The sequence below is a fragment of the Poecilia reticulata genome, unplaced genomic scaffold (assembly GCF_904066995.2).
Source record: "Poecilia reticulata unplaced genomic scaffold, P_reticulata-male-v2 Scaffold_92, whole genome shotgun sequence".
NCBI classification, from domain to species: Eukaryota; Metazoa; Chordata; class Actinopteri; order Cyprinodontiformes; family Poeciliidae; genus Poecilia; species Poecilia reticulata.
This window is the reverse complement of record NW_027675190.1, coordinates 21,243-44,754: the sequence shown is the minus strand read 5'-3', so window position 1 is coordinate 44,754 and position 23,512 is coordinate 21,243. Positions and strand designations below refer to the sequence as shown.

The following is a 23,512-nucleotide window of genomic DNA, read 5'->3' as shown; positions in this document are numbered from 1 at the left end:
TGTAGATGCCTCGAGGAAAGTCCCATCGCCGATCCGAAGCTGCAAGAAGAAGGGTAGAAGCAGTTCGAATTGGGCGTGTAGGGATACCCAATGCCTCTAGTGATTTTGTTTCACGTGAGTGTTTAATTATATTATTTTAAATTGAATGCCTTATTTGTATGTCACATGAAGTATCCAGAGTACATATTTCATATTTTTATATATTCTTTCATTTATGTTTTTTAATAGGGCGTGGCACTGGCTGGCGCCATTCTGTGAATAAATGGCCAGCTAGTGAAGTGACCAACCACTGTCACAAGCTGGTCATTCCTGAGGGTTGCCCTGATAAGAAAGTAAGTACAATGTGCAATGATTTCAAATAGAATATGTAGGCATAGTTCTTATGTTGCTGTGTTTTGTACTATTTTAGTTTGTCCTTCTCATCGGAGCGTCCCATTTGCGGTCCTTTGCGGACGGCATTGTTGAGATGCCAAGTGGCTGCTTACAGTTTGGCTTCATGTCTACCCCTGGAGCCTGTGCAGCTGACTTGCGTCTTGAGGTAATGAAAGCCAATGTACCTCGGGAGCCTGACGCTGTCTGCATCATGGCTCCGTCAAACAACCTTACGGCCAGTCGCCATCCAGAAGAAGCCGGACAGGAATTTGAGCGGTACCTGTTGACCGTCTGTAGTCGTTGGCCTAAGGTGGGCACTGTTGTTGATTAAAAACCAGTGTTTCTCAATCCCAGTTCACAGATGCCACTGCTCTGCATGTTTTAGAAATTTCCCTTCTGCTACACATATAAAGCATGCAGAGCAATAGTCTTTGAGGACTGGAATGTAGAAACAGTGATATAAACATCAACTTTTTAATTATTTTCCTAGGTCTTTTGAATATAAATTTCTAAATCGGTTATTTATTGTAGGTGTTTTGTACCGGCTTTGTCCCTCGTTTGACTGAGTCCAGAGAGAAGCAGAACTTGTTCCAGCAAGAATTCCACCGCAGGTCGGCAAAGCTAGGTAGGTAGTAAAATATTGATAATTCTGTCTTTGGTTGGTAAATGTATTGCAACTTTTTTCATTTTATCTTTGGTGATTTGGTGTTTGCAAAATGTAATTTTATTTTGTCATTATGTTTTCAGGGATTCCCTATTTTTCCACTGCTGACCACTTTCCTCTGGACCGTCTCACTCTGTGGTGCCGTGATGGCGTAAGTACATTTTCATTTTAAACACAGTAAGCAACAAATTTGCATTAATATGAAGTGTTAATTTGATCTCTGATTACTGTTTAAATGTGCAGATCCACCTTAGCGACGACCACGGGATGCACATCCTCAGGAATCTGATTTGGAATGCTGGCTATCAGTTCCTGGAGTTGTCAGCACCAAAGCCACTGGTGCAGAGTCAGGCAACTCGTCCGTATAAACCGAGGTTTGTGCCCCGTGTGGTAGTGAAGGGAGTGGAGAGTCCTCGTCGTTCTCCTCCTTCTCCACACCCTTCTGAGTGGACACTCGTGAGATCCGGCAGGAAGGTATTGATCTTTTATTGGCTTGCAATGAAAGAAAGGTGTTCCTTTAACTATTGATAGTCATCCTAAAAGTCTAATATGTGCTCTACCTTTACAGAGGAACCACTCGGGGGAATTGGACTCTTTCTCTGATTCACCCAAGAAAAGAGTGGTTCATTACCAAGTTTGTGAAGCTTGTAGCTATTCATGAAATGTAATTGTCAATGTCACTGGTATCTTAATAATTAAATTTTTGCTTTTATAGAGCGATGGGACTCCTGTGGTTTTGAAGGAATGTTTCATCCAATTAAATCCTGTCCGTTTCTCACCCGCTATCTTGGTTGCCATGGAGACAGTCTCTCCATCGGCTCTTCCAGATGTTCACACAGGCACCGAGGTAATTTGAAGAATACTCCAACTACTAACATTCTTAGTATTTTATTTTATAAATAACACAAACTCCCAATATTCATTGCGGTGTTGTAGTCAAAGCCTGTGGAACATAAACAGAAACCAGCTGTCCCAAAGAGAAGGCGTGTGACACAGGAGGTTTGTACAAGCATAAGCTAATTTATCATTTGTAGTACAGATTATTTTATTTAACTGTTTGTTTCTTTATTTTTCTTTTAGGTTTCAGTTGCGTCACGTGTGACTCCTGTCAGAGGCGTTGAATGTGTGCCGCCTGAAAACACTGTAAGTGTTTTTCACATTAAGGTTAAATGTGTAATTTAGAATGAATTACTAAGTGTTTTATTGAAAACATTTGACATTGCATCTTTGTTGATTTTGTGCCAAATCAGCTTGATATGTTTTTTGTGTCATTTATTTGTAGGTCAAGCTTACGCTGCAACCTGCTTGTCCTCGGGAGGCGTCTGACTGTCCTGGTGTGGGGTGCGTCTGTCCTTTGGAGGTTCCTGCTGGCCAGGGGGTTTGTATAATGTGTTCCACAGTGTGTATTAATAAATAAAAAATGTTGTGTGAGTGTTGTTCTTTTCAGTCTACAATTTTCATAACGTATACAATTTTCTAATTTTTGACATTTCAAATATTGTTGGAAGTTTATTTTATTCTTTTGCAGTAACAATTTGGTATCTTTCCTGTTGTAAATACTGAGTTAATGGATCAGAGGAGGTGGTATTTTACTGTAAATGAGTGGTTCAAAGCAAAAACAATGTTGTTAGCTTCTCTGCTTGCATGGATATCACAGCTAAGAGCTACATAGACTGTGTACAATTTCCAAATCTTTCTTAGAAGTTTTATTTGACAATACTCTTAGTAACATCATTGGAGTTTTAACATTAATACTTTAAAAGGAATTTAAATAGAATCTACTTCAATTTTATTGTTTTCTAGGTTTCATAAAAAGAATAATAAAAGTATCAAAATAAATGCAGACAGCAGTAAAAATAATAAAATTTCTCTACAGCACCCTCAGATGGTTCACAGAAAATATAGCAGGTTATGTAATCTCATGGCAATCCATAATTGTGCAAAAGAACTAGTTTAAAATTTATTTACTTAATTCTTAACATTTTAGTGTAATACAATTCAGAGCAAAAATAATGTGTTTACCTTTTCTGCTAGCATGAATATCTAGAGGAAAAGTATTTTTGAATTTAGCATCCTGCAAGTAACATAAAGGAAATTTGGTGGGATAGCATGCTAAATGAGTTTCAGTATTATAAAAAAATCTCTTCATAGTTTTGTAATATACATTATATTTGGCAGAGAAGCAGACTGCATGAATTACCTTTACCAAATGAGGATGTAGAGATGTGGTGTTTTTCACATTTTCACTCTAGATGCCTGAGATGGGTGATTTCAAGTGCGCACAGACATCACCCAAAGGTCAGGCTGCTAACCCCGTTGTTTGCAGGTGTTCAGAGGGGTTTCCACCGTCTCTTGTTTCAGGGACATATCTTGGTACTAATCAGACTAGTCCTGATACCTTGATGTCATGTAGTGTTACAGCAGCCATAAAACACCACATTTCTCCATTTGTACCTGGAAGACTGCGAATGTAGATGAAGTCCGAGTAGAGGGTCAGAAGTTGGCACGATATATTGCGCGAGAAAGACCAAGCACAGGTTCAAAACCAGAGTTGTGCAAGCTGGTTCAAAATCAGGCTATTTTTGGTCGACATTGGAAAGTAGGTCTTGGCGATATGGTAAACGGGACATTTGATCTCAACCAGGAGGGGGAACTGTATGAGCTATTGCAAGTGTATTTAATGAGAAACGGAATGTGTATCTTTGGTCTTCGTGATGCAACCACCTTGGTCATCCAGCATGGAGAGTACTTTGCTGTTGCGGATTTTGGAACACGGAATTCAGAGGGTTTAGCATCAGAATCTGGCACGCCTGTTGTCGTATTTAACACGTGTTTAAATGATTTAATGGTTCACTTGAACAAACTTAGGGAATCATTACATGCAACTGAGTTTTCACTCTGCGGTATTTCTGTCAAAGAGCTGTCCAGTAACATGGACACATCTGGAGCACTGACTGAGGACATGCACGTAACAGATGCGTGCCATGCTTCCAGTAGCCATGTTGCATCAGTCAGTGGGTCATTTCATCAGGGCGATGCTCGTTTTACATATAGCGGACTTCAGTGTGCAGCCATTAGTCTTGTTGCTTTAACAAAGCACACACTGAAAAGCGTTTGTTCATGGAATGCTGACATACTGGACGATGTACTGACTGTTGGTGATAAACTGTACACATCTTTGCATGACAGCAATTTAATCAGTACTGGACATGAGCTTCTTTGTATTCCAGACTTGCCTAAAAATATTAGTGTTGATGGACAGCATTTTGAATGTTTTTATGGAAATTATGCTTCTGGAGATGTTGATATAGTAGAAGGAGAGTTAATTGACAATGGTGTGTATACTACTCTCTGGGATGGATTGAGTAAGATTTGTGGAAGGTATGAAACATGCTTTGTGACATTATGTGGGAGTACTTGTGCCCTTATCGGTCATAATGGACGTTATGCTCTTGTAGACTCCCATGCAAGAAACCACGAGGGGATGGTAGATGCACATGGGAAGAGCGTTGTTCTCCACTTTAATTCTCTTGATGATGTCTTTGCTCATCTTACCAGGTTTTCTGGTGAACTGAATGTACATCCCAGGGTATTTGAGATCAGTGGAGTTGAAATTGTTCAGATTAACTCAAGTAACAGCACATGTAAACATGTAGCTGCTGTGCCAAGTAGTAGTCCTCTTTCTGAACAGAGCCATGTGGATATGCAGGATTCTTATGTAGAACATCCATTTGTTCTTCAAACATCAAACGGGGATGATGGTGATGACGATGTGGTTGTTACTCATGTCCAAAATAAGAATTGTATTTTAACCCCATCTCTGTAGAGATTGCATGGTCACTTTGTGGAAAGTTGAATGTTGAGTTTGAACGGGCAAATTATGTATCTTATGTAGTTGGTGAACTTGGTCTGCCATGTATGACAGAAAAAATAGTTGGTGATGGAAACTGCTTTTTTAGAGCACTTAGTCAGGCCATCAGTGGCACTCAAAAATCTCATCGTAAAATTCGGCTTGCTGTTGTAAACCAGTTACAAAGAAATTCGGACTCGTATGATAGTATTTTAAGAAGTGAGTATTCTTCCATATCACAATATATTGCCATTTCAAGGATGCAGTATGTTGGCAGCTGGGCAACTGAAGTAGAGATTCAAGCTGCAGCTGATTATTTTGGTGTTAATATTTTCACATTTTGCGATGATAAATGGCTTGAATACAGTTGTCTGAGTAGTTTGACAAATCACGGTATCTATCTGCAAAATATTAGTGGAAATCATTATGAGACGGTTGTTTGTGTGAAGCAGCCTAACTCACAAACATGTTATGGTTATTGCATGAAAAGTGATCTTTCTGGGGGGCATAAAACTCGGCAAGCTAAAACGGAACCAAATACTGCACATATAATGAAAACTGAGACTTCTATTGAAGACGAGTGTGTGGGTATTTTACAAGATAACCAAAAACTTTACTATTTACTCCTCTTTCTGAAGGTAATGCTAGAACTTTGTGTAAGAACTTCAAATAGACTTTGAAGAACATAATTTCCAAAAGTAATATTGCGTGGGCCTTTGGGAAATGTGTGTAAGACTAAAATATTGTAAATGACGGTAACAGTTTTTTCAGAGCTGTAGCTTATGCACTTAGTGGTTCTGAGAAAAATCACCGTAAAATTAGACTTGCTGTTATTTCACACATGACCAATAATAGAGAAGAATGCGAAAAAGTTTGACTAAAGATTTTATTTCTGTGACAGAATATGTTAAACAGTCACAGATGAAGTATGTGGGTCACTGTGCTACTGAAATTGAGTTTAAATGTGCCGCCAATATGTTAGGATTGGATATATGTGTATTTAATGGCACACAGTGGACCAAATATAGTTCAAAGAGTATACATTTAACCAATGAAGCTATTTATTTGCAAAAACTTAATGAGCATTTTGATGCTGTTATTTGTGCAAAGCAGGGTGATAAAGACTCTTGCTTTGAACTTTGTGGAGAAAATGTTTTGTTAAAAACCCAACATATGGATACAAGATCTTCACAAGGTCAGAAAAATGCAAAGAAACTTGTTTTAAGTGGTAAAGCAAATTACAGTTTTTCAATGTACTTAAGACATAACAAGAATGAGAGACAAGCCATTAAATATAGAAGTCAAATGATACATAGGCAAAAATTAAAATCTAATCAAAGAAATTTGTATAAGACAAATTTGCTATACAAGGAACAAAAAAAAAATTGGACGAGAAATAAATATCGTGAAGATGAGATTTACAAAGTAAAGATTAAGCAATTAAGCATTACAAAATATAATGAAGATGAATGTCACAGAGAAAAAGTGAAACAGTTAAGTAGAAAACAATATCTTAATCCACAGCATAAGAATCACATAATATCACAAGTAGAGCTAAAAAGACAAGAAATTAAAATCAAGTCAAATGAGTTTGATTTTGTTGTTGAGCGATTTTTGGACAAAGTAAAAGAGGGGCCCAATTTTGTGTGTTGCGTATGCTTTCGGTTGTTATTCAAACATCAGGTGTTAAATTGTTGTAAAGATTCTTACAGGAAAACTAAAGAAATGTTTTAATCGCAGATAAATGTATACATGATGATTATCTGCATAGATGTAACAGTGCGTGCATATCACAATGCAATCTTAAAACCTGTCGAAATAAGTTGTATATCTGTTATTGTTGTCATTATAAAATTAGCAGAGGTCAAATGCCACCAGAAAGTTCATGCAATAATTTGACAGTTGATCCCATCCCACATGAGTTGGCATGCTTGAATACTCTGGAGCAACATTTAATAGCTTTACATATACCGTTTATGAAAATGTTGGCGTTGCCGAAAGGTGGGCAAAATGGAGTTCACGGTCCAGTTACATGTGTCCCTGCAAATATTGTAGAAACATGCAGTCTGCTACCTCGTAGCAATATGGAGGGGTCTTTGTTACCTGTTAAGTTAAAGCGTAAATTGACGTATAAAGGTCATTATGATTATCAGTATGTTGACACATTACATGTCCAGGAAGCTCTTGGTACTTGAAACATTGTAACTTTCATTATAAAGATGTAGAGTTCAATGAATCTTGGATAAATAAGTTTTCTCGAGAAGAAAATAGTTCGTTTTAAAGAATGAAAGTGTTAAAGAAGATGAGGACATGTCCATAGATGAAAATGATGATGACCTTTTACATGACAGACAGCAACACTGTATGTTTCAGGACAGTTGTCTTATGCCGGTAGATATAGGCCAAGAAGCTTTGGATGTGTATGTTGATAATGTGTTAAATGTAGCGCCAGGTGAAATAATAACCCTATAAAACTGCTTTCTGATTTAACCAATGAAGCAAAATGTTTCCCTGTATTGTTTCCATCTGGTTTTAACACATACCATGAAAAGCGGCAATATCGTTTGACTTGAGTCGTTATTTTAATAACCGACTCTTCATGCCGATGGTAGATTTGCGCGTAATGTGGAATATATATTCTTTGCACAGTACATGTCAGAACTGGAACAGGTTGTGTCTAAAGTATCAATAGCTTTACGTAAAGGAACAAGTTCTACATCTCAAAATATTAATGAGGTTTTGAAGGATGAAAATTCTTTAAATAAGTTGTTGGAATTGATGAGGGATATCGCTTCTTGAAACCCATTCGAGCACACCTGCTTCTGGCAGTCGGCTCAACGCGACTTGCTAGCTTGTGTTAGAATGTTGGGAAAACCCACATGGTTGCCTCATTTTCTTCTGCTGATATGAGATGGACAAATCTACTTTATAGCATTTTAAAGCAGGAAGGGCGAACACAGACTTTGGAACAGTTGCAGTGGGCAGATAAGTGTGAATTACTGCGTCGTAACCCTGTTACTGCTGCCAGAATGTTTGATTTTAGATGGCATGTTTTTGTAAAGGAAGTTTTAATGTCTCCTGCAAATCCAATTGGAAAAATTGAAGACTACTATTATCGTGTAGAATTCCAGCAGCGTGGTTCTCCCCATTGTCATTGCCTTTTTTGGATTTCTGGTGCTCCAATTCTCGACAAGAACACGGATGAAGAGGTTACTGCATTTATTGATAAGTATGTGTCATGTGAAATTCCAACTGAAGAAGATGCATTGTTTGAAGCGGTTACATCTGTACAGCAGCATTCAAAACGACATTCAAAAACTTGTAAGAAGAAAAAAACTGTCTGTCGTTTCAATTTCCCACGGCCTGCATCTTGTCGAACCTTTATTTGTCGCGGTGAAAAATATCATGATCCCGTTGAGACTTGTACGTGCAATTTGGATAAAACAAACGATAAAGCACATTGCGTATGTAAGGATAAGACTAGGAAAAAAATGGACAGAGATGTAGCAAGTGAGATTTTAACAAATGTCAAGAAAGCCATCTCAGATGAGAACTGTCCATATAGTACTGTTGAAGAAATGTTTAAAGCTTTGAATATAAATCAAGATTTATTTGAAATGGCATACAAGCGATCCAGTAGGAATACTCATGTCGTATTGAAAAGACAAATTAACGAAATCTGGATTAATCAATATAGCAAGCCGCTGTTAATAGCCTGGAATGCAAATATTGATATCCAGTATTGTGTTGATGCGTATGCTTGTTGTGTTTATATAGTATCTTACATTTCCAAAAGTGAGCGAGAAATTGGCCTTCTTTTGGGAAATGCACAAAGAGAAGCAGCCAAAGATGGAAATGTTAGTGCTAAAGAGGCTTTAAAGAAACTTGGTAGCGTGTATTTACATAACCGGGATGTTTGTGCGCAAGAAGCAGTATACCGACTAACCAACATGCATTTAAAGGAGTGTTCTCGGAAAGTTGTTTTTGTTCCTACGGGCGATAATATCACAAAAATGAGCTTACCGATATCTATTTGAGACAAAAGCTGCATCCCAGGATCTTACCTCAGAAGACATGTGGATGACTGGTATAGTTGACCGGTATAAGAACAGACCAAATGATGATGTCTTTTCTGATATGTGCCTGGCTAAGTTTGCTTCAGAGTATCGTGTTTTGACCAAAAATGAAAAGTGTAGAAATTCAGTAAAGTTGAATAAGGATTTTGGGTTTGTTGCGAAAAGAACTCGGACAAAACCAGCAGTTGTTCGATATGCACGTTTCTCTGAAACAAAACAGCCAGAAAAGTTTTATCAAAGCATAATGCAGTTATTTCTGCCTTACCGCTTTGATAGTGAACTTAAACCTGCACATTGTGAAACCTATGGTGACTTTTACAGGACTGGTTTTATTGGATTTGTTGATGGAACAAAACATTCTGTAAAGTCTGTTGTAGATTTAAATAGGAGTGAATTTGAGTTGGAATCTGATCATTTTGAGGCTGTGGACAATGTTACTGGTGATGTCATGCTGGAAGATGCATGGCTGAGTTGTGTCCAGAGGTTGAATTGGAACGCTTGGAATGTGTGGAATTACGTAAAGAAACACCAAAAGATAATGATGGTCATGAACATATTCCTGATTAAGTTCTAACCGTAAAGAAATTGCTGTATTTGAGAAAAGGCAAATTAGTAGATCTGAAGGCCTTGCATTGATTAGATCTTTGAATGAAAAACAGTTTTCTGTTTTTATAAAATACGGCAGTGGTGTTTAGACAAAGTTAATGGAAAAGATCCAGAACCATTGCACATATTTATTACGGGGGGCGCCGGTACAGGGAAAAGTCATTTAATCAAAGCAATTGAATATGAATCCAAACGGTTATTGTCCACTGTGTGTAGGTTTCCTGATAATACATGCGTATTACTCACAGCTCCCACTGGCATTGCAGCGTATAATTTAGAAGCGACAACAATCCACACCACTTTTTCTATTGGAAAGGATGTACGTCTACCGTATACTCCTTGGCGAAGATAAAATAAATTCCTTGCGTGTAAAATACTGTGATCTGCATCTTCTTATTATAGATGAAATATCAATGGTTGATCACAATCTCTTATCATATGTCAACGGTCGATTGCGTCAGATTAAACAAACCACGAACGTCTATGGCGGTATCAGTGTCATAACAACAGGGATCTCTTCCAACTCCCGCCCGTTAGAGGGAAGCCGATATACACGGAGGGTGTTGCCACAAATATATGGTCAGAGTTATTTCAAATTGTAGAATTAACTGAAATTGTGAGGCAAAAAGATGCTGTATTTTCTCAACTGCTTAACAGGATGAGAACTCGCTCCAAAGATAAACCAATCCTTGCTGATGATTTAAAGATTTAAAACGTTGTGAAACAGGTGAGGTTAGGTCAGCCTTGCACATTTTTGCAACTAATAACCAAGTAAATGAGCACAATATTAATCGTTTATATGAGATTTGTCCTGAATTTTTAAGGATTGGGGCACAGGATTATGTAAATGACAAAAAAACAGGAAAACTGAGGTTGTTAGATGGGAGTCATGTAAAAGCTTCAAATACTTGTTTATCGGAAGTGCTATTGTTGGGTAAAGGAGCACGTGTTATGCTGTGTAAAAACGTGGACATTAGTGATGGTCTGGTTAATGGTGTTGTTGGTACTGTTACAGAAATATTAATACCAGAAAAGACAAAGTTTCCCAAAGTTGTCTATGTTAAATTTGATGATGATCGAGTAGGCATGAAGAAGAGGAAGAGCCGTCTCAACACATCATCAGATTTTGCTGGATCCACACCTATTGAACCTGAGGAGGACAGAGCCACTGTTAAAGGTGGCTTGCGGCGGCAATTTCCTCTGAAGTTAGCATGGGCATGTACTGTGCACAAAGTTCAAGGAATAACTGTTGATGAAGCTGTTGTTTCTTTTAGTAAAATATTTTCACCGGGACAAGCTTATGTCGCTGTAAGTCGTGTTAGAAGTCTTTTAGGTTTGACGATTCAAGATTTTGATGAAAAAAGGATATATTGTAAAGATGACATTGCTGTTGCTCTAAAGAGTATGACGCCCCTTTTGAGTAGATCTTTTCGGTTGGATAGATTTAAAACATCTCTTTTTACTGTATTCTTGATGAATGTGCAAAGTTTAAATCTTCATGTAAAAGATTTGGCCTGCTTTACAGAACACTGGAAACCTAAATGTGTTGCTGTCACAGAAACATGGTTGTCTTCAACCCAAACGGATACAGTAATGATAGATGGTTATAGTTTTTCCAACCGACCACGACATTTTCATATACCAGAATGCATCCTGAATTGATTGCGTTGCAAGACCAACAGCATGGTGGTGTTGGCATGTATTGTGCACATGATGTGGAATTTGAAATTCTACCACAACCAGAGCTCAATTTGGAATGTTTAGTGTATCGGTTTTGTCGTTTTAACATGGTCCTGGGTGTGATTTACAGACCACCATTATATCCTTTGTCACTATTTAAGAAAAATTTAGCAAAGTTACTTGATTGGCTTGAGAAACAAAATGACACAATAGCACTGATTGGAGATTTTAATGATGATATTTTGAAGTCATCAAGTATATCAAAATTTGTTTCTGATAAAGGATACCAGCAAATGGTTGGGGAAGCAACCACTGAAAAGGGTACTTTGATAGATCATGTTTATATTAAATCTCAGATATATGAAGTTGAGGCAGTAGTTGTGCCAACATATTTCAGTGATCATGAGGGTATAATGTGTGGTTTTACATCATCATAATTTTAGTAATCTGAGGGTGTAATGTGTGGTTTTAAGCTGTTGTAATCATGTAACATAATGAACATTAAAAAAGGTTTTGTTTTCTTGATTCGAATGAACATATTTATAAGACATTGAAAATTTCAATATATTATGAAATTTTATTTATAAAATATAAATACAATACGTTATTAGTGAAATATTTCTATTCCAATTTCTTTAAAAGTATAATAGTAGTTGTTAAAGCATCTTTATGTGAAAAGTTAACAAAACCTTTGTAGTTATTTAAATTAATTTACTTTAAGGGTTTCGTTTCTTGCATTAAGACAGAATTTTTTAAAATTAGACAGTTAAAGTGTTGGATACATACCCAATCTAATAATGAGACATGAAGATTACATTAAGATTTAGCAATTGGTATATTGTCATTTACATTGATATCTCATTTCCCATTGGGATCAATAAAATATTATGGAAATTCAATAGTTAATCTATATCTTTATTATCTTTGAAGCTGTTCTTAATGCAGGGTTTGCTTTACCTTATCACATAGCACAAAAAAGCAAAGGCAGGTGTAATGGTACTTCCACTTGGAACAAGGTTCGATTCCTTGAGCTGCCCTACTATTGTGCTGACAATTAAAGGTAAAAGTATGAAACCTCTTATGCTTTCTTCATTTTCTTGAATTTTTTAAAAATGTAGTGTTTTAGTTTTCATTTTTTTAAATATATTATTTAAATAGAAAAATATGAGATTTTTGTTGTATGTAATTTGTTGAAGTCATTACAAAAGTGAAAAATCTTTAAAGCTCCTCATATTTTAATATTAAAAAATCAATGTGTTGGGAACTTGGGTTTAGGGGATTGTTGTCTGCTGTTTTCTGTAGTTATCCACAAGATGCAGCCAGGGGACCACAATTACCTGGAGGATGGACCTTACTCCTGAACCTTTACACAGCTGTAAGTTCTTTACTCCCATCAGTGTTAAGTATAAGAGAAGCAGTCTGCTAGCACGTCAGTGCCTGAGTGTTAACCTATCTAGGTACCTTGCACCGCTCTGAGTTTTTATGTGACATCACATAGAAAATCTGGAAATTTAGCAGGTTCTCTTGTGGAATTCCCCTGTGGCGCCCTGGACCATTCCCTTTTTGTAATTTTTGCATCTCAGCTTCCAATCCAGTAAGCTATCCAGTGTGGTCATCAGATTCCCAGTACGGCGTATATATCTGAACTTTGCTTTCATCTCTCCCTAGTGTCCTGGCAAGCGTGGTTTGCAGACCGGTATTCAAGAACCCCTTTCATTTGTTTCCCCAATTTCTTAAGTTGTACAATAATTAACGTTTTTCTGATTTTCTGTGTTTCTGTATTTGAGTCAGGCATCTAGCTTCCAATATTACAATATCTCTAAACATGATTTTGTGATGGGCTGCACAGTCGCACAGTTGGTAGAGCAGAGCAAAAATGTGAATAGCGCAAAGAAAGAATTTCACAATTATTCTCCAATTGTGCAGAAATATTTCACAGGCAGCAGTACATGTATTTTAGGGGCTGGGGTTTTTTCTAAACAACCATTATGAATGAAGCAGTACAGATTATTTAGGTGACGCAGCTGACTTCCTATTTATAAAGATATTATAAAGAAAGAGGACAAATAAAACATGAATCCACTTCAACTCTCATCTTCACCCAGAGGTTTTATTTATAAGGCCGTCATATGGTCACTGCACAAAACTGGCACTCAGGAAGTCAATGTAAAAGAGATAAGTTGGTGACATTTAAAATAAAAGCATAACAAATAACAAATATTTAGCTGTTCATCATCAGGTCATATTTCTCAGGTGGTAGAAGATTAATTCCATATGTATTACTCAGTAAAAATAAGACATACAGTAGAAAAAACAGCTGAATTCCTGTCAAAAGTGGGCGGAGCTAAGGTTACGTCATCATCTGACCATGAGAATGTAATGAGGGTTGGTCAGTAGTGAGACATAGGAAGTCTGAAGCAGCTGTGACCTTGTATGTGGAAGTTATGTCACTTTGATGTTTTATGGCGAATAGTCAAAGTTTGGCACTTAGCCACGCCCACATGCTTTGACATACAAAAATTCCTGTGATAACTTTAGACCTTTAATCTCTCAACTCTCTGCTGACTGAGTTTGAAGTCTGTTTGTCAAACGCTGTAGGAGGAGTTCGATCAAATACGACGTCTGTGAAAAACAGCAAATGGCGAATTTAATCCAAAATGGCCGACTTTCTGTTGGGTTTGGACCATGGCTCCAAGAGGCTTTTTTGTAGGTCCTGACACAATACACAAGTGTACCAAGTTTCATAATTCTAGGTTAAAGAATGGCTTGGGGCTGATTATTTAAAATCTTCAAGGGGGCGCTGTTGAGACATTAGGCCACGCCCACCAAAAATAACACTGGATTCCTGTCGAGGGGCCCACAAGGATCAAACCTAGTGAGTTTGGTGCAGCTGGGCTTTAAACTGTGGAATTCAAGGCCAAACGTAAGGAGACGGCGTTAAAGGTCACTTCGCCACGCCGCCACGCCCACCTGCTGCATCCAAACCAAATGGGGTTGGACACCCTCACACACCAACATGTCTTCTGTCTGTGGACACAGTTTCATGTTGATTAGGTGAAAGGGGTCAGATAGTGAACGTTCGCAGTAAAACATGACACTTCCTGTTCTAAGGGGGCGTGGCTTAGGTAATCTCAAAATTTCACAACTGGGTGTCGTAGGTCATCCAAAGGTGATCACACACAGAAAGTTTGGTGGCTCTGTGAGTTTATTTGTAAGAGATATAACAGTTTATTACATTCTGGCGAGTCGGTGAACTTTGACCCCTGGTACGACCCCTTCAGCATGCTCGAAAACTCACGAATTTGATAACTTTGAATCGGCCATGCCTTATGAACAATCTGACCGAGTTTGAAGCCGATCGATCGAAATCCCTAGGAGGAGTTCGATCAAATGCGACGTCTGTAAACGGCCAAAATGGGCTCAAAATCGGAACTTCAATCCAAAATGGCCGACTTCCTAGGATACTTGCACTATGACATTAATTGTAAATTCTGAGTGTCTTGGGGAGCTCTACAACTGTACCGAATTTCAAGTCTCTACGATAAAGTAAGTGAATAGGAAAGGGTCTTTTGAAAGTTGCTAGGGGGCGCCCTTGAGCCGTTTCTTGTGCGATTTTTGCGAGGACCTTAAAATACGTAAATTTCACACGGGCTCTATGCGGCCGCCAAGTTTGGTGAGTTTTTGAATATGATAAAGCCCCCAAAAAGCCAATTCATTTGGCATAAGAATAATAATAAACAGCACGATTACAATAGGCCTTCGCAGCGCTTAGCTGCTCGGGCCTAATTAAAGCTCCGCGGAGCCTCAAGCGGCCCGAGCAGCCAAGCGCCGCTCCGGCCTATAGCCACCGCGGGGACCCAGCACCGCCGCCCGCCTACCACCGCGTACCCTTTCGCACAGTTGAGGCGCGCATCCGCCAGGCAGTTCGCACCGTTGAGTTCGGCATGGTTCCCTGGCAACACACCACAAATTTGGTGCAGATCGGTCGATGTAGAGAGGAGATAATGGTGATGGGATAACCTAGGGGGCGCTGCAGAGTAAAATCACAATTCAAACCTGATGGGCTCTTTAGCATTGAACACAGGTCAAACCATCCAGTTTGGTTCAATTGGAAGATGCGTGTGTGATTCAGAGACAGTTCTATGCATATGGCGAAGGACAGACAGTTTGCCACGCCCCCATGAGTCAGAGTTCATCCTCACAGTTCATTATCAGTTATATATGTCAGTGGTAGAAGATTAATTACAAATGTAATACTCAGTAAAAATAAGACATACAGTAGAAAAACCAGCTGAATTCCTGTTAAAAGTGGGCGGAGCTAAGGTTACGTCATCATCTGACCATGAGAATGTAATGAGGGTTGGTCAGTAGTGAGACATAGGAAGTCTGAAGCAGCTGTGATCTTGTATGTGGAAGTTATGTAACTTTGATGTTTTATGGCGAATAGTCAAAGTTTGGCACTTAGCCACGCCCACATGCTTTGACATACAAAAATTCCTGTGATAACTTTAGACCTTTAATCTCTGAACTCTCTGCTCACTGAGTTTGAAGTCTGTATCTCAAACGCTGTAGGAGGAGTTCGATCAAACATGACATCTCTGAAAAACAGGAAATGGCAGTTTTGATCCAAAATGGCCGACTTCTTGTTGGGTTTGGACCATGGCTCCAAGAGACTTTTTGTAGGTCTCACAATATACACAAGTGTACCAAGTTTCATAATTCTAGGTTAAAGAATGGCTTGGGGCTGATTATTTAAAATGTTCAAGGGGGCGCTGTTGAGACATTAGGCCACGCCCACAAAAAATCACACTGGATTCCTGTCGAGGGGCCCACAAGGATCAAACCTAGTGAGTTTGGTGCAGCTGGGCTTTAAACTGTGGAATTCAAGGCCAAACGTAAGGAGACGGCGTTAAAGGTCACTTCGCCACGCCGCCACGCCCACCTGCTGCATCCAAACCAAACGGGGTTGGACACCCTGACACACCAACATGTCTTCTGTCTGTGGACACAGTTTCATGTTGATTAGGTCAAAGGGGTCAGATAGTGAACGTTCTAAGGGGGCGTGGCTTAGGTAATGTAAAATTTCACAACTGGGTGTCGTAGGTCATCCAAAGGTGATCACACACAGAAAGTTTGGTGGCTCTGTGAGTTTATTTGTAAGAGATATAACAGTTTATTACATTCTGGCGAGTCGGTGAACTTTGACCCTGGTACGACCCCTTCAGCATGCTCGAAAACTCACGAATTTGATAACTTTGAATCGGCCATGCCTTATGAACAATCTGACCAAGTTTGAAGCCGATCGATCGAAATCCCTAGGAGGAGTTCGATCAAATGCGACGTCTGTAAACGGCCAAAATGGGCTCAAAATCGGAACTTCAATCCAAAATGGCCGACTTCCTAGGATCCTTGCACTATGACATTAATTGTAAATTCTGAGTGTCTTAGGGAGCTCTACAACTGTACCGAATTTCAAGTCTCTACGATAAAGTAAGTGAATAGAAAGGGTCTTTGAAAGTTGCTAGGGGGCGCCCTTGAGCCGTTTCTTGTCGATTTTTACGAGGACCTTAAAATACGTAAATTTTCACCGGGCTCTATGCGGCCGCCAAGTTTGGTGAGTTTTGAATATGATAAAGCCCCCAAAAAGCCAATTATTTACAGAAGAATAGAATAATTACAGCACGATTACAATAGGCCTTCGCAGCGCTAGCTGCTCGGCTAATTAAAGCTCCGCGGAGCCTCAAGCGGCCCGAGCAGCCAAGCGCCGCTCCGCCTATAGCCACCGCGGGGGACCCAGCACCGCCGCCCGCCTTCCACCGCGTACCTTTCGCACAGTCGAGGCGCGCCTACGCCAGGCAGTTGCACCGTTCACTTCGGTATGGTTCCCTGAGACACACCACAAATTTGGTGCAGATCGGTCGATGTAGAGAGGAGATATTGATTATGGGATAGTCTAGGGGCGCTGTAGAGTAAAATCACAATTCAAACCCGTTGGGCTCTTTAGTATTTAGCACAGGTCAAACGTATCCAGTTTGGTGCCAATCGGAAGATGCGTGTGTGATTCAGAGACAGTTGTATGCATATGGCGAAGGACAGACAGTTGGCCACGCCCCCATGAGTCAGAGTTCATCTTCACAGTTCATAATCAGCTCATATTATGTCATGTGGTAGAAGATTAATTCCATATGTATTACTCGGTAAAAATAAGACATACAGTAGAAAAAACAGCTGAATTCCTTTTAAAAGTGGGCGGAGCTAAGTTTACGTCATCATCTGACCATGAGGGTTGGTCAGTAGTGAGACATAGGAAGTCTGAAGCGGCTGTGACCTTGTATGTGGAAGTTATGTCACTTTGATGTTTTATGGCGAATAGTCAAAGTTTGGCACTTAGCCACGCCCACATGCTTTTACATACAAAAATTCCTGTGATAACTTTAGACCTTTAATATCTGAACTCTCTGCTCACTGAGTTTGATGTCTGTATCTAAAACGCTGTAGGAGGAGTTCGATCAAATATGACGTCTATGAAAAACAGCAAATGGTGGCTTTGATCCAAAATGGCCGACTTCCTGTTGGGTTTGGACCATGGCTCCAAACGACTTTTTGTAGGTCTTCACAATATACACAAGTGTACCAAGTTTCATATTCTAGGTTAAAGAATGGCTTGGGGCTGATTATTTAAAATCTTCAAGGGGGCGCTGTTGAGACATTAGGCCACGCCCACAAAAAATACACTGGATTCCTGTCGAGGGGCCCCAAGGATCAAACCTAGTGGTTTGGTGCAGCTGGGCTTTAAACTGTGGAATTGAAGGCCAAACGTAAGAGACGGCGTTAAAGTCACTTCGCCACGCGCCACGCCCACCTGCTGCATCCAAACCAAACGGGGTTGGACACCCTGACACACCAACATGTCTTCTGTCTGTCGACAGTGTTTCATGTTGATTAGGTGAAAGGGGTCAGATAGTGAACGTTCGCAGTAAAACATGACACTTCCTGTTCTAAGGGGCGTGGCTTAGGTAATCTCAAAATTTCACAACTGGGTGTCGTAGGTCATCCAAAGGTGATCACACACAGAAAGTTTGGTGGCTCTGTGAGTTTATTTGTAAGAGATATAACAGTTTATTACATTCTGGTGAGTCGGTGAACTTTGACCCCTGGAACGACCCCTTCACATGCTCGAAAACTCACGAATTTGATAACTTTGAATGGCCATGCCTTATGAACAATCTGACCGAGTTTGAAGCCGATCGATGAAATCCCTAGGAGGAGTTCGATCAAATGCGACGTCTGTAAATGGCCAAAATGGCTCAAAATCGGAACTTCAATCCAAAATGGCCGACTTCCTAGGATAGTTGCACTATGACATTAATTGTAAATTCTGATGTCTTGTGGAGCTCTACAACTGTACCAAATTTCAAGTCTCTACGATAAAGTAAGTGAATAGAAAGGGTCTTTTGAAGTTGCTAGGGGGCGCCCTTGAGCCGTTTCTTGTCGATTTTTCGATGACCTTAAAATACGTAAATTTAAACGGGTTCTATGCGCCCGCCAAGTTTGGTGAGTTTTTGAATATGATAAAGCCCCCAAAAAGCCAATTCATTTGGCACAAGAATAATAATAAACAGCACGATTACAATAGGCCTTCGCAGCGCTTAGCTGCTCGGGCCTAACAAGCGCCGCTCCGGCCTATAGCCACCGCGGGGGACCCAGCACCGCCACCCGCCTGCCACCGCGTACCCTGTAGCACAGTTGAGGCGCGCGTCCACCAGGCAGTACGCACCGGTCACTTCGGCATGGTTCCCTGGCGAAACACCACAAATTTGGTGCAGATCGGTCGATGTAGAGAGGAGATATTGATGATGGGATAATGTAGGGGGCGCTGTAGAGTAAAATCACAATTCAAACCCGTTGGGCTCTTTAGCATTGAGCACAGCTCAAACGTATCCAGTTTGGTGCCAATCGGAAGATACGTGTGTGATTCAGAGACAGTTGTATGCATATGGCGAAGGACAGACAGTTGGCCACGCCCCCATGAGTCAGAGTTCATCATCACAGTTCATCATCAGGTCATATTATGTCAGGTGGTAGAAGATTAATTCCATATGTATTACTCAGTAAAAATAAGACATGCAGTAGAAAAAACAGCTGAATTCCTGTTAAAAGTGGGCGGAGCTAAGGTTACGTCATAATCTGACCATGAAGGTTGGTCAGTAGTGAGACATAGGAAGTCTGAAGCAGCTGTGACCTTGTATGTGGAAGTTATGTCAGTTTGATGTTTTATGGCGAATAGTCAAGGTTTGGCACTTAGCCACGCCCACATGCTTTTACATACAAAAATTCCTGTGATAACTTTAGACCTTTAATGTCTCAACTCTCTGCTGACTGAGTTTGAAGTCTGTATCTCAAACGCTGAAGGAGGAATTCGATCAAACATGACGTTTCTGAAAAACAGGAAATGAAGTTTGATCCAAAATGGCCGACTTCCTGTTGGGTTTGGACCATGGCTCCAAGAGACTTTTTTGTAGGTCGTGACAGATAAACAAGTGTACCAAGTTTCATAATTCTATGATAAAGAATGGCTTGGGGCTGATTATTTAAATCTTCAAGGGGGCGCTGTTGAGACATTAGGCCACGCCCACAAAAAATCACACTGGATTCCTGTCGAGGGGCCCACAAGGATCAAACCTAGTGAGTTTGGTGCAGCTGGGCTTAAAACTGTGGAATTCAAGGCCAAACGTAAGGAGACGGCGTTAAAGGTCACTTCGCCACGCCGCCACGCCCAGCTGCTGCATCCAAACCAAACGGGGTTGGACACCCTGACACACCAACATGTCTTCTGTCTGTGGACACAGTTTCATGTTGATTAGGTGAAAGGGGTCAGATAGTGAACGTTCGCAGTAAAACATGACACTTCCTGTTCTAAGGGGGCGTGGCTTAGGTAATCTCAAAATTTCACAACTGGGTGTCGTAGGTCATCCAAAGGTCATCACACACATAAAGTTTGGTGGCTCTGTGAGTTTATTTGTAAGAGATATAACAGTTTATTACATTCTGGTGAGTCGGTGAACTTTGACCCCTGGAACGACCCCTTCAGCATGCTCGAAAACTCACGAATTTGATAACTTTGAATCGGCCATGCCTTATGAACAATCTGACCGAGTTTGAAGCCGATCGATCGAAATCCCTAGGAGGAGTTCGATCAAATGCAACGTCTGTAAACGGCCAAAATGGGCTCAAAATCGGAACTTCAATCCAAAATGGCCGACTTCCTAGGATAGTTGCACTATGACATTAATTGTAAATTCAGAGTGTCTTGGGGAGCTCTACAACTGTACCGAATTTCAAGTCTCTACGATAAAGTAATTGAATAGGAAAGGGTCTTTTTAAAGTTGCTAGGGGGCGCCATTGAGCCGTTTCTTGTGCGATTTTTGCGAAGACCTTGAAATACGTAAATTTCACACGGGCTCTATGCACCCGCCAAGTTTGGTGAGTTTTTGAATATGATAAAGCCCCCAAAAAGCCAATTCATTTGGCGTTAGAAAATAATAATTAAAGCTCCGCGGAGCCTCAAGCGGCCCGAGCAGCCAAGCGCCGCTCCGGCCTATAGCCACCGCGGAGGACCCAGCACCGCCGCCCGCCTGCCACCGCGTACGCTGTCACAGAGTTGAGGCGAGCGTCTGCCAGGTAGTTGGCAGCATTGACTTCGGCATGGTTCCCTGGCGACACACAACAAATTTGGTGCAGATCGGTCGATGTAGAGAGGAGATATTGGTGATGGGATAACCTAGGGGGCGCTGTAGAGTTAAATCACAATTCAAACCTCTTGGGCTCTTTAGCATTGAACACAGGTCAAACGAATCCAGTTTGGTGCCAAAGGAAGATGCGTGTGTGATTCAGAGACAATTTATGATATGGCGAAGGACAGCCAGTTGGCCATGCCCCCATGAGTCAGAGTTCATCATCACAGTTCATCATCAGGTCATATTATGTCAGGTGGTAGAAGATTAATTCCATATGTATTACTCAGTAAAAAGAAGACATACAGTAGAAAAAACAGCTGAATTCCTGTTAAAGTGGGCGGAGCTAAGGTTACTCATCATATGACCATGAAATGTAATGAGGGTTGGTCAGTAGTGAGACATAGGAAGTCTGAAGCAGCTGTGATCTTGTATGTGGAGTTATGTCACTTTCATATTTTATGGCGAATAGTCAAAGTTTGGCACTTAGCCACGCCCACATGCTTTGACATACAAAAATTCCTGTGATAACTTTAAACCTTTAATGTCTCAACTCTCTGCTGACTGAGTTTGAAGTCTGTATGTCAAACGCTGTAGGAGGAGTTCGATCAAATATGACGTCTCTGAAAAAAAGCAAATGGCGGCTTTGATCCAAAATGGCCGACTTCCTGTTGAGTTTGGACCATGGCTCCAAGAGACTTTTTTGTAGGTCCTGACAATATACACAAGTGTACCAAGTTTCATAATTCTAGGTTAAAGAATGGCTTGGGGCTGATTATTTAAAATCTTCAAGGGGGCGCTGTTGAGACATTAGGCCACGCCCACAAAAAATAACACTGGATTCCTGTCGAGGGGCCCACAAGGATCAAACCTAGTGAGTTTGGTGCAGCTGGGCTTTAAACTGTGGAATTCAAGGCCAAACGTAAGGAGACGGCGTTAAAGGTCACTTCGCCACGCCGCCACGCCCACCTGCTGCATCCAAACCAAACGGGGTTGGACACCCTAACACACCAACATGTCTTCTGTCTGTGGACACAGTTTCATGTTGATTAGGTTAAAGGGGTCAGATAGTGAACGTTCGCAGTAAAACATGACACTTCCTGTTCTAAGGGGGCGTGGCTTAGGTAATCTCAAAATTTCACAACTGGGTGTCGTAGGTCATCCAAAGGTGATCACACACAGAAAGTTTGGTGGCTCTGTGAGTTTATTTGTAAGAGATATAACAGTTTATTACATTCTGGTGAGTCGGTGAACTTTGACCCCTGGAACGACCCCTTCAACATGCTCGAAAACTCACAAATTTGATAACTTTGAATCGGCCATGCCTTATGAACAATCTGACCGAGTTTGAAGCCGATCGATCGAAATCCCTAGGAGGAGTTCGATCAAATGCGACGTCTGTAAACGGCCAAAATGGGGGCAAAATCGGAACTTCAATCCAAAATGGCCGACTTCCTAGGATAGTTGCACTATGACATTAATTGTAAATTCAGAGTGTCTTGGGGAGCTCTACAACTGTACCAAATTTCAAGTCTCTATGATAAAGTAAGTGAATAGAAAAGGGTCTTTTGAAAGTTGCTAGGGGGCGCCCTTGAGCCGTTTCTTGTGCGATTTTGCGAGGACCTTAAAATACGTAAATTTCACACGGGCTCTATGCGGCCGCCAAGTTTGGTGAGTTTTTGAATATGATAAAGCCCCCAAAAAGCCAATTCATTTGGCGTTAGAAGAATAATAATAATTAAAGCTCCGCGGAGCCTCAAGCGGCCCGAGCAGCCAAGCGCCGCTCCGGCCTATAGCCACCGCGGGGACCCAGCACCGCCGCCCGCCTGCCACCGCGTACCCTTTCGCACAGTTGAGGCGCGCGTCCGCCAGGCAGTTCGCACCGTTGAGTTCGGCATGGTTCCCTGGCGACACACCACAAATTTGGTGCAGATCGGTCGATGTAGAGAGGAGATATTGGTGATGGGATAATCTAGGGGGCGCTGTAGAGTAAAATCACAATTCAAACCTGTTGGGCTCTTTAGCATTGAGCACAGGTCAAACGTATCCAGTTTGGTTCCAATCGGAAGATGTGTAAGTGATTCAGAGACAGTTTATGCATATGGCGAAGGACAGACAGTTGGCCACGCCCCATGAGTCAGAGTTCATCATCACAGTTCATCATCAGGTCATATTATGTCAGGTGGTAGAAGATTAATTCCATATGTATTACTCAGTAAAAATAAGACATACAGTAGAAAAACAGCTGAATTCCTTTCAAAGTGGGCGGAGCTAAGGTTGCGTCATCATCTGACCATGAGAATGTAATGAGGGTTGGTCAGTAGTGAGACATAGGAAGTCTGAAGCAGCTGTACCTTTTATGTGGAAGTTATGTCACTTTGATGTTTTATGGCGAATAGTCAAAGTTTGCACTTAGCCACGCCCACATGCTTTGACATACAAAATTCCTGTGATAACTTTAGACCTTTAAATCTCAACTCTCTGCTGACTGAGTTTGAAGTCTGTATCTCAAACGCTGTAGGAGGAGTTC

At 40.7% G+C, this 23,512-nt stretch overlaps 1 protein-coding gene across 1 annotated transcript; it reads left to right on the top strand.

Annotated features, from left to right (window-relative positions):
• Positions 1-250: 250 nt before the first annotated feature.
• On the top strand, positions 251-2,467 carry LOC145550581 (uncharacterized). Its single transcript, XM_081604460.1, has 10 exons — positions 251-332; positions 410-682; positions 904-997; positions 1,120-1,187; positions 1,280-1,510; positions 1,605-1,670; positions 1,752-1,883; positions 1,973-2,035; positions 2,117-2,179; positions 2,319-2,467. Exons 2-10 carry the CDS (start codon positions 467-469, stop codon positions 2,451-2,453), a joined length of 1,068 nt encoding a protein of 355 aa, XP_081460586.1. The 5' UTR covers positions 251-332; positions 410-466; the 3' UTR covers positions 2,454-2,467.
• Positions 2,468-23,512: the final 21,045 nt, after the last annotated feature.

Coding starts and splice junctions, on each gene's coding strand:
- LOC145550581 (XM_081604460.1), top strand. CDS start 467: ATGCCAAGTGGCTGCTTACAGTTTGGCTTCATGTCTACCCCTGGAGCC. Junction 998..1,119: donor CCGCAGGTCGGCAAAGCTAG/GTAGGTAGTAAA, acceptor TTATGTTTTCAG/GGATTCCCTATTTTTCCACT. Junction 1,884..1,972: donor ATGTTCACACAGGCACCGAG/GTAATTTGAAGA, acceptor GCGGTGTTGTAG/TCAAAGCCTGTGGAACATAA.